Below are 17,954 nucleotides of genomic sequence, written 5' to 3' on the forward strand. Positions count from 1 at the left end.
TGAAAATATATATATATATGTTAGCACCACATGGGTTAGACTTTGGTTTAAACATGTATTAAATTATTATTTGATCCTTCTATGGCTAGGGGTGAGCAAACTATGCCATTGCACAACATTGCTTCCCCATGTCAAATGGAACTGCCTGGAGAATCCTTAGGAGGCTGTACTACAGTACGGTACTACATACTGGTGCAGGAGGCCACGCCCCATCAGCATAATATTATGATGTCCAGTGTTTGGGAGCATGGGTGCCAAATCGTTTCACTACGACACTGGTATGTGGCAATGGACCATTTACATCCCTCCTGTTTTGTGTAGCCCTCTCAGGGCATAGTTATACTATAAGTTTTGAACTTATTTCCTTTTGTATTATAAGTTTATATTCTTGCACATCTATACATATCACCTCTGAGGTGATGTGCCACCAATGACCACTAGAGGCCACTCAACGGACCAAATTACTCCTTAACAGAAAGTGAAAGCAAAATAATCTGCTTCAAACTTCCTGGATATGGACAGAGGGAACCATACTTACCTACCCTCCCGGAACAGCCAGGAGGGTCCCGAAAATCAAGTCCGCCTCCCACCCCCGGAAAGGTAGACAAGTCCCCAGCATTGGCATCATCCTCTTGAACCCCCCCCCCCCCACACACACACACACACGCACACATACACCTCCCTTGTGACCAGGGTCGGATTAAGGGCCTAATGGGACTGGAGCTGTAAATGTGAAGGGGCCTATTATGAGATGTGGAGGAGGTAAGGCCAATGTCATTTAGGGATGTAGAGCCCATACACTATACTCCCCAATGTCTCCTTAAATATATAAAAATACAAAAATTGCAAAATATGAATGCAGTTTAAATAATTATGATTTATGGCCAACTATATGTCCAGTTGGTGTCTGTTAGGTGATCACCATGCTGTCACCATGATGGGCCCCATGGTTAATTTAGCCCTGCGTGGGACCCGATGATGTAAATGTAGTCATTGTGGCCCCACCACCCTCTGTTTAATGCTTGAAATACACAGGGGTGAGCATGGCCACAATGATGCAAATGCACTGGTAAACTCCCCCCCCCCCCCCCACACACACACTCTAATACCAGCTTTGCTTGCCCCGCCTCTGGCTCCACCCCTTTTAAATGTTTAAATTAATTGTAACTTTTATTTTATTTTTATTCAAAAAATGGTCTACATTGAAAGTTGAATGATGTTTTTATTTTAAAGTGTCTCACCACTGGATCTGCTACTAGCGCTAGGGCTGTTGAGCCTGACTAGACATTGGACCTGAAAGTGTTAATTATCCATGTGTTCTGTATATCCTTGCATGCCGGCAGCCCGTGCTACCTGGAGTGATGGATTGGAGAGACACAGTGTATCCTCGATAGACCCAAGCAGATTGTGCTCACGGAGATGCTGACTACAGAATATCAATGACTCAGCTAAAGCAAACATTAAACCCTAATTCTCTTTAGTGTAATTATAGATGCTGTGTTCTAATCACAAATGCTGACAGCAAGGACACCAATGTGCCAGTTATAGTACATATGCGTGGTAGAAAGTGGGATTTCTTTTTTGGTCCGTGGTGTATTTTAACCAATGAGAGACCGTGCATAGAAGTCTGACAGTGACTCCTAGCTCTTGACACTTGGCCTAGAGGGTCATTTAGACCTGCTTGTATCAGGCCAAATTCGCGCCCAAGTTTCTCACCCCCCCCCCCGGGTGCGTTCGCTCCATGTGCTCCCCGGTGCGTTCGCTCCATGTCCCCCCCCGGTGCCTTCGCTCCATGAGCGACCATTGAATTATTTCTGTCCCATTCAGCCACATTCAAGGGAATGTGTATGCTAACGCATCCACACGCATGCTAGTAAGCAGATTCGGCCGACAGGGGGTTGGGGGGGGGGTTAAAGTGGGCACTGCTCACTAATCTGTGAATATACACAGCCTTGCGAACCGGTCTGAAACAGGCCTTTAATTCATGTCTTGACGCAGATGCAAAGGTTACGGTGAGTCTCATTTTAGCGCGCGAATCTGCTTCTCAGAAATATCAAAGTGGCCCTCCCTCCATCGGGCATCAAATAATTCATGGAATAACCTGAAAAATGAGGGTACTTGTGTAATATCTGATTTTTTCATTGTATTGCATCGCATCGCATTGCATGCAATATAGTGGCATACAATTCTGTAAAGACCAGATTTTTAATTGTATAGTCAGCCATGGGTGATTTCATACCCCCACTATCCAACTACGCATGGAGTTGATTTTATATAGTGTGGCGAGCGCAGCGAGCCACCGAGCCTGAAGCATGAAGCATGAAATCACCCATGGCTGACTATACAATTAAAAATTGGGTCTTTAAAATGAAAAATTGCATCGCATCACATCGCATGTGGCATCCAATGAAAAAATCGGGCGCCCAGATAATACACAAGTACCAAAATGAGATACAATCTGATTTTTGGAAATACTTTCAAATTCCCCATTATCTCACTATAGATATAGGTCGATCTTAGCTAAAGGAGACAAGATTTGAGAGGCTACAGGGGTTATTTACTAAGATGGGAGGCCCTAAGGCAGGAGCTTTAACACCAGCCTAAATTCCCGGGATCTGAGTTTTTAATCAGTGCACTGGACCAGAGAGTAGCTACCAGGAAGAAGAGACAGGAGCATTACCATGAGGTGGGAGAATGTGTGCTTAGATAGTGCAGTACTGGTTTGTGTATTTTCCTACTATGGTATTTTTAACTTTTTCCTGACCACTTATTTATATTATTTAAATGTTTGATACAGCCTATACTATACACCATCTATAGTGTTAAATATTAATACTGTATTCCATACGATGTCCAGTGTATAAAATGGCCAATGTCACAGGGTCATTACTAGGTTTTTCTACCGCACCCAGACTGTCGAACTTGCTCCGATTTTCCACAGAGTGGGAGATTGTGGATTGCCCCCTCCTCCTTCTAGACTGGGTATAAGGTATTAACTTGGGCTCCAAAACACAACTGTAGGCCCCTCCATTGATATTTGTTGCAGTACAATTATTACGTACAATTATTGTATTATAAGACAATGCTCCGTACCTTCCGTCATCTTGGCTGCATGGTGAATGCAGAAGCTGGCAAGGTCATATCTCTTCATCTCGTACAGATACTGCCCCCTGCAGAAGACATTGGATTCACTAATGGTCAACATGACCTTTCTCTGTTAATGACTGCATTTTAATGGAACGTGACCTTTATGAACTGATTATGTTGGCTGTACCCTGCAGCTCTCATTAAAAAGAAATCTAGGTTCTGAACAGATCATTGCTTTTTCATGATGTACTGCAAATTGTTATTCTAGCAATAGTTAGACTGGAGCCACATTCTATAAATACACTGTAGTCGGCACGGGGAACCTGCGTATTTCAGCGTGAGTAAAACACTGCGCTATCAAGAAAAAAATAATGTCATCCTCTTTCAGTTCGGATGTCATACAAAAATGGTCAACACAAGAAAAAGATCGAAACGGGAATTGTTGACACATGAAAGGGTTGACATGGCTTTTCCTATTGTAGATTTGATAACATGGACCCCAAATTAGTGTGCTGCTTCGCTCTCTCCAATCTACGTGGAAGATAAAGTTGGTAAAAGTTCAAATAAAAGAAAAAAAATCCAAAACAATTGAAGTCAACCTTTTTATGTGTCCACCATGTTGAACCAAGCCGACTTTTTTCTTGGTTCAACATTTTGTCTATGTCCACCTTGTCGATGTCAACTATATGGTGTTGACCTAGAACCTGTGGACTTATCATCCAGATCCCTTTGAGTTCACTGATCCCCTTTGGACCATCTCAAGTTATTCCCTGGATGAGACTTGCATCAGTTTCATAATTTGTTTCAGGCACAAAGTGACTTGCTTTCTCTGCATTATACCCCTTTCAGACATGCGACCTGGTAATTACCCGGCATTTTGAGTGCCGGGCCATTTTGCTGGGTGCAGTCTGACCCCCTGTCACAGATAGCAGCAAATTACCGGATTAAAAACTGTCAACCTGGTAATTTGCTAAATTACATGGGTAATTTGTGTAGTGTGAAAGGGTCTACGTGGGTCACAAATCGGCGACCTGGGATTTAAGACCTGGGATGACCCTTTCACACTACACAAATTACCGGGTAGAACTGCTTCACCCGGTAATTTTCTGTTATGTCTGAAGGGGTATTACAAATCCGAATTTTGGAGTATTGTGGCTGATTATGGGAGGAAAACATTGGGGGTGATTCAGGTGGTTTTGCAAAAGCAAAGGCTTTCTTTAATGGATAAAACCGTGCTGCACTGCAGGTGGGGCAGATGGAATATGTGCAGAGAGAGTTACATTTGTGTGAGTTATTTTGTTTCTGTGCAGAGTAAATACTGACTGCATTATTTTGACACTGCAATTTAGATTTCAGTTTGAACACACCGCACCCAAATGCAACTCTCTCTGCACATGTTATATCTGCCCCACCTGCAGTGCACAAGGTTTTGTCCATTAAAGAAGGAGTTTGCTTTTGCAAACTAACCTGAATCAGGCCCCTTGTTTCCATTCCACCTGTAGCAAAATAGAGTTTTATAACTGCACGTAAGAATGACAGTGTCTACCCCAAAAGGTCAACATGGAAAAATGTTTGACATAAAAATAATCGACCTGTGAAAAAGACAACATGCAGTTTTAGGGGTGTCAATTTTTGTACTGCGTCCCCTCACATACATCGGCAAGTCAGGGATCAGGCCGTGATGGGGCCTTCTTTATGTCCCCGATGCAATCGCTGCTCACCAACCTCATACTTGATAGGATTAATCCCTTTTCATTGAAGATACAAATAAGGAAGTCCAACGTATTTTTGCTCATATGAAAATAGATAACTCCTATGTTTCATTTGAAATCATCCACTTGCTGTGAATTGTATACGTGGTCTAGGAATTATGCTGGTGAAAGCAAACCATATAGAATTCACATAGAACCAATGTATATGAATAATAGCTCTCTGTCACCATCTAGTGGTGATTATACAACAGACATAAGTAAAACATTTCCTTGGGGATTGTATAAAACTGCAAAAATGTGAATACTTATGATTTATGGCCTGCTATATGTGGCCATCTGGTGATCATCCTGCTGTCATAATGATGGGCCTATCTTTATGTGGAGGCCTGGAGCTGCAGCTGGGGGTATCCGGAAGATAGATCGACAAGGTCCAGATAGACAGTCAATAGGTTGACACCAAAAAGGTTCTCATGTACAAGGCTGATATTGACAAAATGTTGACATGCATTAGGTCGACTGTGACTAAAGGTACACACAGAAGGTTGACATGAGTTTTTCATGATTTTTTGGACATTTTCATACTTTAACATCCATGTGGACTCTGACTGGGAACGGTAAAGTTTCCAAACGCGTTTTACATGTGCTCAGGTATCAACAATTTTCACAACGAGATTTTGCTTGTGTCAACCTGTGTTTCGACCTTGTGCATGTCGACCTTTTGTCACTGACCTCACTCACTGCCAACTGGCTCCTCTCCAATCTGTTCCCAATCTGTCCTTTACTCCGCAGCCAGGCTTATCTTCCTCTCCCGCCGCTCCACTTCTGCCACTCCCCTTCAACAAAATCTACACTGCCTCCCATTCCCCTTCAGAATCCTCTACAAACACCTCACACTCACATACAGGGACTATCTTACAGGGTAATGTTACGTTTTGTCTCCCTGTACTGTTCCTTTGTACGGCACTGCGAAACACTTGTGGCGCCTTATATATAAAATGATAATAATAATGTCGACCTTGCTTGTCTATGTTGACACTGTCAACTCTTTAATCCGGAACCAGCAGCCGGTGAGCTGTGCATGTTATACTCTCTGCATATTAGCAGTGGTTACTGTACACATAACAATTTGGAGGCCCATCTATATACAGTATATAAAAGGCTAACTACTCCCCTCCTCTATGAGGTGAAGTACCACCACTGACCACTAGCGGCCACTCGATAGACCAAATGACTCCTTTGTGTGCTAAAAGATGTTATAACAGAAAGTGAAAGCCATTTTTGCAGGGACACTTATCTGTTTCAAACTTGCTGGATATGGAGAGAGGATCAGTGAAGACAGAAAATGGAGATAGTAGCAGATAGGGACTGGGGGCGGGATGGAGAGTTTGTGGGCTAAAAACTATCACAGCTCAAAGTGAAAGCACATTGCAGAAGCTGTCATTTTGGCGGGCTTTTAACCATAAAATTGCTGCAATTTTCAGTCACTACTAAATTTGCATTCTATATAAATATTACTAAGTACTGTATATAGCTGCATGCATTTCTGTATATAACACCACTGCTGCCTACATTTTCCGGCATTACAGGTACTTACCGGATTATATAAGGCTCGGGAGAGTCAGGACGCAGATGGATGGCACAAGTTATATCCTTCAAGGCTCTGTGCAAATTGCTCATCTGTGGATGTAACACAGACACAGATCATATCCACGCAGTGTCAGATTATGTTTTTTAATCTACTTACGCACTCACAGGCTGAAGCCGAATGGACATTTTAAAGTCTCCTCTCCAGGAGAAGCCTGGAGATTAGACTGTCAACAGCACTTTCGGGGGGCGGGCCCTGATGTAGACATCATCAAGCCCCACCCCCAGTATGGCAAAACCCACAATTTGCGGGTCTTCTGGGAGGGGCGGGGCTAAATAACACAATTTGTATATTGAGCCCCGCCCCTCCCCAAAAAGTCAAGAATCGCAGGAAATGAACGCTGCCGCTCAGATCGCTCAGCAAAATCTCCCCGTGTGTAGGCCCCAATAGCCAGCATCAGAAATGTTGGGCCATAGTACTGGAGAGTGTGGCTGAGTGTTTTTTTTTTACATTCTAATCATAATGACATTTCGTCAGTGTCAACATGCCAAGCATGATGACATGCTGCATGTCGACATAATGAATGCATTTCAACTGTGCTCGTCAACAACATATACCACACCCGCACGCTGCTGATGAGGGTGGCCACATCATTTAGGGGACATGCTTGCATATTTGGTCATGCCTGCCCCCTTAGAAAGTATATTACTCTCAATTTTATATCATCTGTTAGTCATGTTAGGAGAAACATTTTCAGTACTCACTGTTTTTTTTCGGGTATGGGTCATTGGGTGGACCACAGAAGATCGACATTGTCAACACATGAAATAGGTTGACATGGCTAAGGTCGGCAGGTTTGGAAGGTCAATACAAACATTAGGTCGACAATGGTTAGGTTGACAGTCCAAAGGTCGACATGAGTTTCACGTTTTTTTCTCCCCAAATGTCAACATAGTCGACATGGACACTGTCAAAGTGTGCCCCTCGCTGCATTATTCTATTCTCCATATACGCTCTAGTGGATGGTAAGGCATGAAATACCACCTGTCAGCACATGTCGGCTTAAAAAAAAAATTAAAAACTCATGTCAACCTTCCCAGACCACTAATTGCTCCAATCCGAACCAAGAGAAGCTGTAAGTAATATGATTTTACTACAGTAAAGGCCCCCACACGATTAGGCACTTCATGTGCCAAGCATGGAAAAAATTGCATGATAAATCATATGCAACTCCCGAGGAGCTTCAAGTGGAGGGAGCAGGGGGATGGCGGACATAGAGGCGATGGGCATGGGATGCCAGTGAGCCGGCTAGGGGGAAACGGAATGCGGGACAGGGGGAGCAGGGCGCTGCAAGGTGGAGGGAGCAGGGGGTGGCGGACATAGAGGCGGCGGGGTGCCGGTGAGCAGGCGAGGGGAACAGAGAGCCAGGCAGGGGGATCTGCAAGAAAAAAAAGCCCACACAAATGAATGGGCAGCCATTGATTGGCTGAGAGCGCTCTCAGCCAATCAGCAATTGGCTGAGAGAGCTCTCAGCCAATCACTGGCTGCCCATTCATTTGTATTAGGTTTTTTTTTTCTTGAAGCTCCCTGCTCCTCATGCTCAGCTCTCCATTCCCCTCACCGGCGTCCCCGATTTAGAAAATCGGTACTTATGTAATATCTGGGCTCCCGTTTTTCTTATGAGACCGTGTCCCCTTGCGGGGCTCGCTGCGCTCGCCACGCTTCGGGCACGGTGGCTCGCTGCGCTCGCCACACTATATAAAATCAACTCCATGCGTAGTTGGATAGTAGGGGTATGAAAAAATGGGGTGCATTTAACATGGGAGCCCAGATAATACATAAGTACCAGAAAATCTTATGTGCACGGGACCGCGCATAAGTTCGGACGGGATGTAATAACATGAGATTTGGTCAGATTTATCGTCCCGATCCATCGGAATCGGGTCAAATCAGACCAAATCTCTGTGTAGGGCCGGGGGGCCTTAACTGAGCTGTGCACTCCTGTGATTCATGACCCTGTATATGTCTGAAAAATGACATATGTTGCACCTTCTATGAGGCTTGTTCAGTGCTAAACACGGGCTGGCCCCCTAAAATCAAACATTTGACCCCCGTGAAAAATAAAACTTTTGCACCTGTTCGTGCATGAATGCATCAGAGATGTATAAGCCATGAGAAGAGGAGCCCCATTTACAAACACACTGACTGATCCCGAGATGTTCCGGAAGCCCCCGCTAAACCCCAGCGTGAGCTCCTTGTGACCCTGGAAAAGGTCTTTTGTCCTTTTCAGATTAATATTCCAAGAAGAGGTACCTGTCTGTAAGCCTGAGCCCTGCACAGATACGCTCGTATCGAGAGAGGATCCACTTTTATGGCAGCAGAGAAGTGATGAATTGCTTGAGGATACTGGTGTAGGTGCAGGAGACAGATCAGACCCAGGTTCACATGCGCCACAGTCACAGTCCTGAGGGAGAGCAGCAAAATGTAACATAGACCAAATGTATGTATACAAAGCTCGCATCGGCCCCGAACATCAGATACAGTTATTTATTGAGCAGTTTTATGTACGAGGCCAAAAACAACTCAAAGAAAGCAAAAAAATTAAAGAAAACTTCCACAAATAATGCAACAGTGTTGGAGATAAGCACAAAAGCAACAATAAAGACAATGGGGGACATTTAATAAGAAATACAGGGGTCCAACTTACATGGGATGTTACTATGGGCAACCAATCAGATAGTATCTATTATCTATAAGGTGCTGAATAAAAAAGAAGTAGATTGGTTGCCCATAGCAACATCTTAGCGAATTTCCCTCAATAGAGTAAAATGTACTGTACGTAAATGTTCTATAATGTAGAACACAACAGATACAAAATACATTCTCAATCTAGTTTTGCTCCATTATATAATGATATTATGGAAATAGAATTTACAATTAATGGCACTTTACCACACAAATCCTCTGTAATACTGTGTGAAGAGGTGTCCAGTAAATAGACCTCCAGGCGAAACACGTGTCTTACTCGACTCCAGGGCTCCCTGCAAGAAGGGACTCCCCTCTTCACGAACGGACTGGTTGCCATTTTTCAATGCTTCTGACCTCCATACGGTATTTGTATTATTTTAATACACAGGTTCTCAAAATGTCGACAGTGACAAAAGGTCAACAAGCCAAATGTCAACATTGACAAAAGGTTGACATGAAAACCAGAAAACGTAGACATGAGCTTTTGTTTTTTAAATGTTGATGTCAATGTCAACACCAAAATGAAAGTAGTGCGTATCTTCGCACTTTTCCATTCCCAATCGCAGTCCGCATGGATGTTCAAGTATGGGGGAAAAGGAAAAAAGTAGAATTTTTTCATATTGAACTTTAGGTTGTGTCGACCTTTTGGTGTCAACCAAGACTCTGTAGACATATCAACCATATGCCAGCTTTATTATATATTACCACCTATCAGTTCTCAAAACCAACCTGAAAAATGACAGTTATAGGCTGATTGGCTGGTAGTCTTTCGCTCTGCACTGTGGACCTTATTCAGGTCGGTTCACAGCTAGCCTGCGTGCGCACAGGGACAATGTTTTATTCTGCGCATTTCTGCACATGTGCATACGCAGGGTGCGTGCACGCACCCAACACAGCGGGCGGGGGGGGGCGGAGAGGGGCAGGGGGAGTCGGGCAGCCACATTAGCATATGGGAATGCCCAGCGTTCCATGAGCACGCTGGGCGTTCTCATGCTAATGAGGCCATGACGCAGGTGGTGGGGGGGGGGGGAAGCGGACAGATGACATCACCGGATGTTAGCTGCCCACCCTTTTCCTCCCCAGCCTGCATGCATATGTAAGGTTTCGGTGACCACCAAAAGATGTGGGAGGTTCCCACTGCCCGGCGAATAGATGTAATTGTGTAACATCGCAAGGCCCTGCAAGCAATATATCCTTATTTCCCATACATTTTATTCCTTACCCTTCTCTTTTCTAAGTGCATTTGTAACCTGGTTTATTTTGTCCTGAACCACTGGCTGTAGTGAATTCCATTTAGGATTCATACGCATTTTCTAATGTCCCCTGGCGCATGAGCAATGCGTATGATACTCATGGGCAATCGCTCGATTTGCAAATTCTCTAATTAGCGGTCAAGTCTGAGCTAGGCCTAAAAAAGTTTTACATTTCTAAATAAAACATATATTTTATGTGTGTTTTTTCAATAAGACAACCCGTCCTTTTCTTTCTTTTCCCTCGTTCAGCTTAGATTTTGTAAATGACATACAATATCAACATCAACATATAATTTGCATGCTGCTATATAAATATTGCACTTCAGTTTTAACATACTTATCCCAGGCAAGGACTTGTTCAAAGTCATAAGCAGCCTCGGACCATAGACCAAGGTCCGTGTAGAGAACGCCACGTTGGAGAAAGGCATTCAGGTTTTCAAATCCATCGTGAAGAAGCACTGCAGAATATTGTAGAGGAATACTGATTTATTCTGCAAGCATGGGATCTGGAATGCAGTGTACTGGTGTACAGAAAATAACATGAATAAGCAAACCATAAGCAATGCCTGTTGTTACTTAGGGGGTGATACTCTAGTGATAAGACGGGGACTAATTCGGCCCTGTTCCGATGGTGAGGGATCTGCACATGCATGCTGTGTGATACTCGCTGAGGTGTTCGTACGGGTAGTGGAGGGAGGGGGGTCTGGTGGGGGCAGACACCGGCCCGGATCAGGGAAACATGCAGCGTTTATGGGCGTACCCCTGGGAACGCAGGCAGGCCGGGAGGAGGCGTCGTTCGCTGCTTAGTGAGTGGTACTGAATCACGCCCTCATTGAGGGTGCATGCACACTAACACCAACAGTTACATAAACAATAATAATATAATCAAAATGAATGAGGAGATAAATAAGGACACTATGAATGGGGAAGTTATAGATATTGGGCTTGCTACAAATTAGCATGTAGCAGAGAGTATTTTGCATGGTTTTGCAGTGGGCATGCTCTGGAACACAGTGCATGGAATGGGGCAGATTTATTAAGCCTGGCTAAGAGATAAACTGGAGACAACGCACATGCCAATCAGCTGTGTTTGAAATATGACAGTTGGGAGTTGATTGGCTGGTGCTTTGTCTCCTTCCAGTTTATCTCTTCTCCAGGCTTAATAAATCTGCCCCACTATTGTATAGGGGCATACACACATAGAGATTTGCTTTAACCCTGTCATTGCTCTTAGTGTCCTGAAAGCGCTTACAATACCCTCATTGATTATACACAGCGGTTATCGCTGACATTGTTGGCATTGTATCAGTGTTAAGTGAGCTTTTATTTCAACAATAAGTTTGTTCAATTCGTAAATTCTGCATTGGGCCCATTTCAGGTTTATAGGGCCTCTACCTGAGTAGGATAATTAACCCTTTGCATCTGAGAGTGTGCTGTAGAGCTGTCAGACTGGATATCCTGTCTCTCCCTATTGCCTGGAGAAAAGCACTGCAGGGCAGAGACAAAACTACCATTGGTACAGCAGGCACAGTACACCAGGGCCATGAGGACTAAGGGGCCCACTGCTGCCCCTGTCACCCTCTTCCTGTCACCCACTGTTTTTTCCTGTCACACTCTGCTAGGGTTGCCACCTCTCCCGGATTTCCGTGAATCTCCCGTTTTCGGTGGCAACCCTCAAGGAGGCTTTTTCAGTTTCCCGGATTCCGGGATTCTCCCGGAATCCGGGTGACTGAAAAAGCCTCAAGCCCTCCATTGTCTTTGTCAGTTGTATTTCCCCTCTGTGGCGCCGCTGCGCCTGCCAGTGCCAGGCCTGCCTCCGCAGCCTGACAGACAGACGCACTCGCGAGATGATGATGTCATCATCTCGCGAGTTTTCATCCTTCAGGCCCGCCGCCGCTTGTATGGAGACTCCGTGTGGGTGTCCTGTGTGGCCTCCCCTCTGCTGCTCCCAGCGGGTCAAATTGCCGAACATTCCTCCTCCTGCCGCTGCCAGCCCCAGCCTTGCCCTGCCCAGCCATTATTAGGTAACTAAAGTTAAGTATATATACTGACTGACAGCGCGCTTCAGTGAACCAGCGCTGCTCAGCACCTAACAGGTTAATCAGTGGGGCGGCTTGCACTGACAGCACGCTTCAGTGAATCTGCACAGCACAGAGTCTGTCCCAGAGCCTGTCAAACATCGTGGCTACGGGGTTGGCCAGTGATTATTTCTTTATATTGTATAATTTATGCCTGTGTTATTTTCCCAGTGCCACTGCTTACTGGCAATATACTTTACTGAGCTCAGCAGCACAGCGTCTGTCCCTTAGCCTGTCAGACATCGCAGCTACTGTGTCGGGTTTGCTAGTGATTATTTGGTACTTATGTAGTATCTGGGCTGCCGATTTTTTGATTGTATGCCTTAAGTTAAGGCATACAATCAGATGCGATGCGATGCGATATCGCATCGCATACGATGCGATGCGATGCGATGACCCGATTTTTCCATAGGATTCAATGTTAAAATGGACTGAGTCCATTTTAACATGGAATTCAATGGGAAAAAAGGGTCCTTTTCATACCCCTACTATCCAAGTGGGCATGGAGTTGGATATAAACCTGTGGCGAGCGTAGCGAGCCACCGAGCCCGAAGCGTGGCGAGCGAAGCGAGCCCCGCGAGGGGACGGTATTCTGCGTCCCCTCGCGGGGCTCGCTACGCTCGCCACGCTTCGGGCTCGGTGGCTCGCTACGCTCGCCACAGGTTTATATCCAACTCCATGCCCACTTGGATAGTAGGGGTATGAAAAGGACCCCTTTTTCCCATTGAATTCCATGTTAAAATGGACTCAGTCCATTTTAACATTGAATCCTATGGAAAAATCGGGTCCATCGCATCGCATCGCATGCGATATGGTCGGGTGCGATGCGATGCGATGGACCCGATTTCAAAATCGGCAGCCCAGTTACTACATAAGTACCGATTATTTCTCTACACTGAGTTATTGAGGTTTGTGCCTGACATTATGCTTTATTGTACATACCACATTTAATTCAGTCAGGGGTCTAGTCGCCCAGTGTGTATGGACCTTTCCACTGACAGCACGCTTCAAGGAATCGCCTCCACACAGTGCCATCCCTCAGCCTGTCATTTAGTTACTTTTGACACTGTTTCATTGTTTTTTGCGAAGCTTTGAGCAATGTATGCTTTTGTTTGTTATTGATGTGTACTGTATCACTGACATGATCTGTTACTGTACTTTTAATTTTTTATCACTTTTTTCACTAGGTGATTGGGCACCGTTGCATTCTCCCCCCAACACGCCCTCCCCCCACTCTGACGGGTCCCTCCAGGCGCACCGGCGCCCTGATGACGACATTTGAGCTCCGGGTCGGCGCACATGCTGGAAGATTCACGGGGTGATGTGTCACTGTCACTACTATTTATGTGAGTACTGTACCTTGCTTTCATTTTTTCATGTCTTGATAAAGGGTCCACAACCCGAAATGTTGACCAAGCACCTACCTTACATATATATATGTGTGTAAATATGGGTGTGTATATGTATGTATGTATGTATGTATGTGTTTATATATAAAATGTGTCATGTTTGTAACAAGTATTTATATTATATAATGCTTATATGATGGTAAGAGTGTTTCCTAGATCAGTATGCTTTTTTAGAACATGTCCTGAATTGTAAGTGTACCTGCTTGCACAAAGTTAATGTGTCCCATGGCAAATCATTTTTAAAGCTTATTCCTTAACCACGCCCGCTTTTATAATAGACCATGCCCATTTTACGAGGCCACGCCCACTGTTCCTGGAGCGCGCGCGCATTAAGTAAAGTGGGTCCTTTCTCCAGGAATTGAGGATGAGTGAGGTGGCAACCCTACACTCTGCCTCCCCCTTGCCGCTCCCTGTCACCATCTGCCTCTCCCTGTCACCCACTGTTGTGTTTCATATTGTGATCTTGGGTTGGGGTGGAGGTTGGGGGCCCAAATTATATTTTGCACCTGGGCTCACCACTCACAAGTTCCGCCACTGCTGCAGGGTCTCTGTGAGAGAGAAAAAAAGTTGTGGGGGGTTCAGGTCATGTGCGGGACGGTCTAACATCAGGCGGGTGGGACACCCACTCAGGAAGAGAGAGGACAGGCTGCTGCTGCAGATGCCTTTCTCCCCTGATTAGCACACGGCTGGACTGGGGAGAGAGGCTTTACTGCAGGGCAGTCTGTCCTCTTTACTCCCACTGCCAGCACTCTGCAGCAGGGGGAGAGGGGTGTGGGACCCTACATCATACTGTACAGCCCTCTTGCCACTGTTCCCAGAGACAAAGGGGCTGGGGGCATGGTCGCAGTGTTGAATATGGGGCGTGGCCTCGTGGAACCATCGCGAACATAGGCCACGCCCCATGGCTGCTAGGCAATCTCTCCAAATTTCAGGTGCGCGACTTGTGTTTTTCACAAGCTGAGAGGTATGCAGCAGCTGAGTAACTACGGATACTTCCTTGCAGCTCTATGTGTTACCATACAGGTTATATGATTCTCTTATTTACAGTGTAACTGTCCCCTGTTCTTTGTACCCTAGTGTAGTAACACAAATTGCTTTGAAATGTACATTTTATTATTATACAGAGACAAATCCATTACCAGAGACGCTGTAGTCTTTCAGTGCCTGCTGCGGATAGCATTTACGTAACAAGCAGCCACGGTAATAAAAAGCCGTCCAGTTTTTGGGATCCAAATGAATGACAGCGGAGTAATCTTCTGCTGCCTCGGTGTAGCGGGCCAGCTTCGTGTACGCTCTTCCGCGGTAAATTCTGTTTCAAAATGAGAATATTCATTAAAACAGAAGATGATATATATTTTTCATTTGCAATGATGAAATGACAAGTTTATAAAAGCTTGCCTTATTGAAATAATAGTGTCCTTCATGGTGGAACCAGTAAGCAGAGCACCTACGATAAGTAGGAGCCACCAGTTTACATCACCCCCCCTGACCTATTGCATCATAGTTAGACCAGGGGAACATACTGTACCTGGCCTCTACGTTGCTGAATTCCTGTTTGATGACTGCAGTGAGATTCTGCACCGCTGAGTTCCAATTGCTGTTCTCAAAGTAGTATAAGCCATGCTTCATAAGAGCATCGGTGCGGCTGGGGTTGTAGTGATAACACTGAGCGGAAGAAAGTCGGCATGTAATGATGATGATTATATCATTAGATTCCATTGTTCTAAATATATGTTAAACTACAATCCCCAAACTTGCCTCACCGCCACCAAAATCCATCATGGTAACAGCATTTGGATGGTTCCCACGAAAACAGGGCTACATGGAGCATTGGGTCTACTTGGTAAAGTGAATATCTTGGCCTAAGGTAGACAACCTGGGCCGGTTACACCATAACAGAAATAACCGCAATGTGAACCGGCACCAGTCTGGTCAGCAGAGCTGGATTCATTTAAGGACAGAATTTTAAAAACTTTTAAAAACATTTTTTCACCATTTTATTGAACATTTATCTTAAGTTGGCTCAATGAGTATTTTTTTTGCAGTCCTGGCACTACAAATGGATCACTGAGTTTTAAAAGCTCAGATAATCATAAACCGTTTCCATGCTAGCTGCTTCTGATTGGCTGGGCTTTGAGAAACTGCTTTTAATTGGCTGAGCAGAGAAGTTTTTTCTGGGTCAATTGAGTTCACAGACATTCAGCACTAGGAGACAGACAGGAGCGATCTCATTACACTTTCCGCCTAGATTATACCATTTCCATTGGCTACAATGAGATAGAAAATATTATTTTTTTTAAATGTAGAACATGGGCTTTCGGGACGTAATAGCCAATAAAAAAAAAATACATTGAACAATTGTTATATATTATGAACACTATATTAATATAATGGAGACATGTTTATTAGGACAGTGTTCCCATTATACTAGGACGTTTTCAGAAATCTTGATATTTTTCATTAGAGAGGCCCAGAGTAGAGCATTGGAGAGGAGGACCACACCTTCCCCCAATAGGGGCTCCCTTTCTACACTGACCAGCATAGTGCAGTACTGTTAGTAGTTTCACTTTAAATGCATCATGTTCATAATTGCTAATGTTAATAAAGTAACATGGAAACAGTATTTTAGTCTATAGCTTTTGATACCTTTGCATAGTCGTCCATGGCTATTATAAACTCATCCTGCGCCTCATACATCTGCGCTCGGTGGAAATAAATGTCATCATCAGTGGGTCGACATTTAAGAGCTTGTGTGTAATTCACAATGGACATAGTGTAGTCTTTCTTCTGCTTATATATCTCTGCCTTGGACAGGTAGGCATCTGTAATGTATAGAACGCAGTTCATTTGCTAATCTGTACACATTCTGACAAAATAAATATATAACGACTACACATGTGTGTGCCCTTGGCCACAATGAGCTTTCTCCCCTCCCCATTTTTAAAATAGGTGAACAGTTACAATTGGCAACTTGCCTTTGTATAAGGTGTCTGACTGCAATGTGAGAGAAGATGGGTTTGAGTCCTGGGCATGACAGTATTTTTAAATCTGGGATTTAAATAATGCGGTATGGAACTGAGGATGTTTAGGTATGGAAGGGGAGGGCGAGCTGGCGTGGAACTGGCGAGATCAAAGAGGAGGGAGTGTCACGCTACCCTAGTTACGGCCCTGTCGACACATCCACCTTACAAACAGTAATTCCATTACAGTTATTGTAGTGCTCTGTGGATTACAGAATGGATGAGTTTATTGGACGTGCAGTGATGTAAATGGCTGAGGAGTCCCTGGCAAGTACCAGAGCCAGATTTGCACACAATATATGAGCCTATGGATACATGCCGGCATTATAGATATGTGCAGCAGGATATACTGCTGGAGATTCACTGAGTTTTGATAAGAGATGTGCAGAAAAGGTAGCCAGGTGAGGCACTGCCTCACCTGCCATTGACTTTTTACTCCAGAGTTTTGACTATAAAAATTATTAGAATAATAAAAATATAATATAAAATATATTCCTTGTATTTTTGACATACTTTATAAACTCCGGCGTATACGTTAGTATGTTAGGAAAGGCTGTACCTCCAGTGGTATAGCTAGGTGCCACGGTGCCCGGAGCAAGGGCATGTTTCGCACCCTCCCCGATATGTAGTAGGCGGGGCTCTTGCGCAGCAAAAAGGGGGCATGGCCTAACATTATACCGCACACCATAATGCCCATTGCACATTTTAGCAAACTTTGTAATAGGGATGTGCACCAGGCAACTACTACACCACGCAGGTTGCATAGCGGGGCTGGAGAGTGAGCAAGCAGGCGGGTGCCAGGGAAGACAGCCAGACGTGCACACTGTTCAATCTCCTAGACTGGAGTGAACATGGCGCCCTTATATACATATAGTGATGTTGTGGTGACGTTGTCGCGAGATCCGACAGCGGGAACTTGCAGGTGCCGGAAAGGCACGCTCCGAGTCTGGGCGGGAAAACCCGAACAGGCTTGTGAACGCGTTCGGATAGGGGGTGTTCGAGGGTGTCCGGACGCGCTCATCTCTACTTTGTAATACCCATTGCACATAAAGCCACATGCCG

The 17,954-nt window shown here is 44.7% G+C and overlaps 1 protein-coding gene across 1 annotated transcript in view; it reads right to left on the reverse strand.

The window, feature by feature from the left end:
* TTC6 (tetratricopeptide repeat domain 6) overlaps nucleotides 1-17,954 on the reverse strand; it is a 94,505-nt gene that overhangs the window by 36,570 nt on the left and 39,981 nt on the right. The window contains exons 14-20 of the mRNA XM_083167256.1: nucleotides 16,519-16,694; nucleotides 15,401-15,537; nucleotides 15,012-15,181; nucleotides 10,723-10,843; nucleotides 8,698-8,848; nucleotides 6,394-6,476; nucleotides 3,094-3,170 (exon numbers count right to left, since the gene is read on the reverse strand). Coding sequence (XP_083023382.1) covers nucleotides 3,094-3,170; nucleotides 6,394-6,476; nucleotides 8,698-8,848; nucleotides 10,723-10,843; nucleotides 15,012-15,181; nucleotides 15,401-15,537; nucleotides 16,519-16,694 — 915 coding nt within the window. The remainder of the gene's footprint in view (nucleotides 1-3,093; nucleotides 3,171-6,393; nucleotides 6,477-8,697; nucleotides 8,849-10,722; nucleotides 10,844-15,011; nucleotides 15,182-15,400; nucleotides 15,538-16,518; nucleotides 16,695-17,954) is intronic.

This window comes from Crinia signifera, chromosome 12 (assembly GCF_055691185.1).
Source record: "Crinia signifera chromosome 12, ASM5569118v1, whole genome shotgun sequence".
NCBI lineage: Eukaryota > Metazoa > Chordata > Amphibia > Anura > Myobatrachidae > Crinia > Crinia signifera.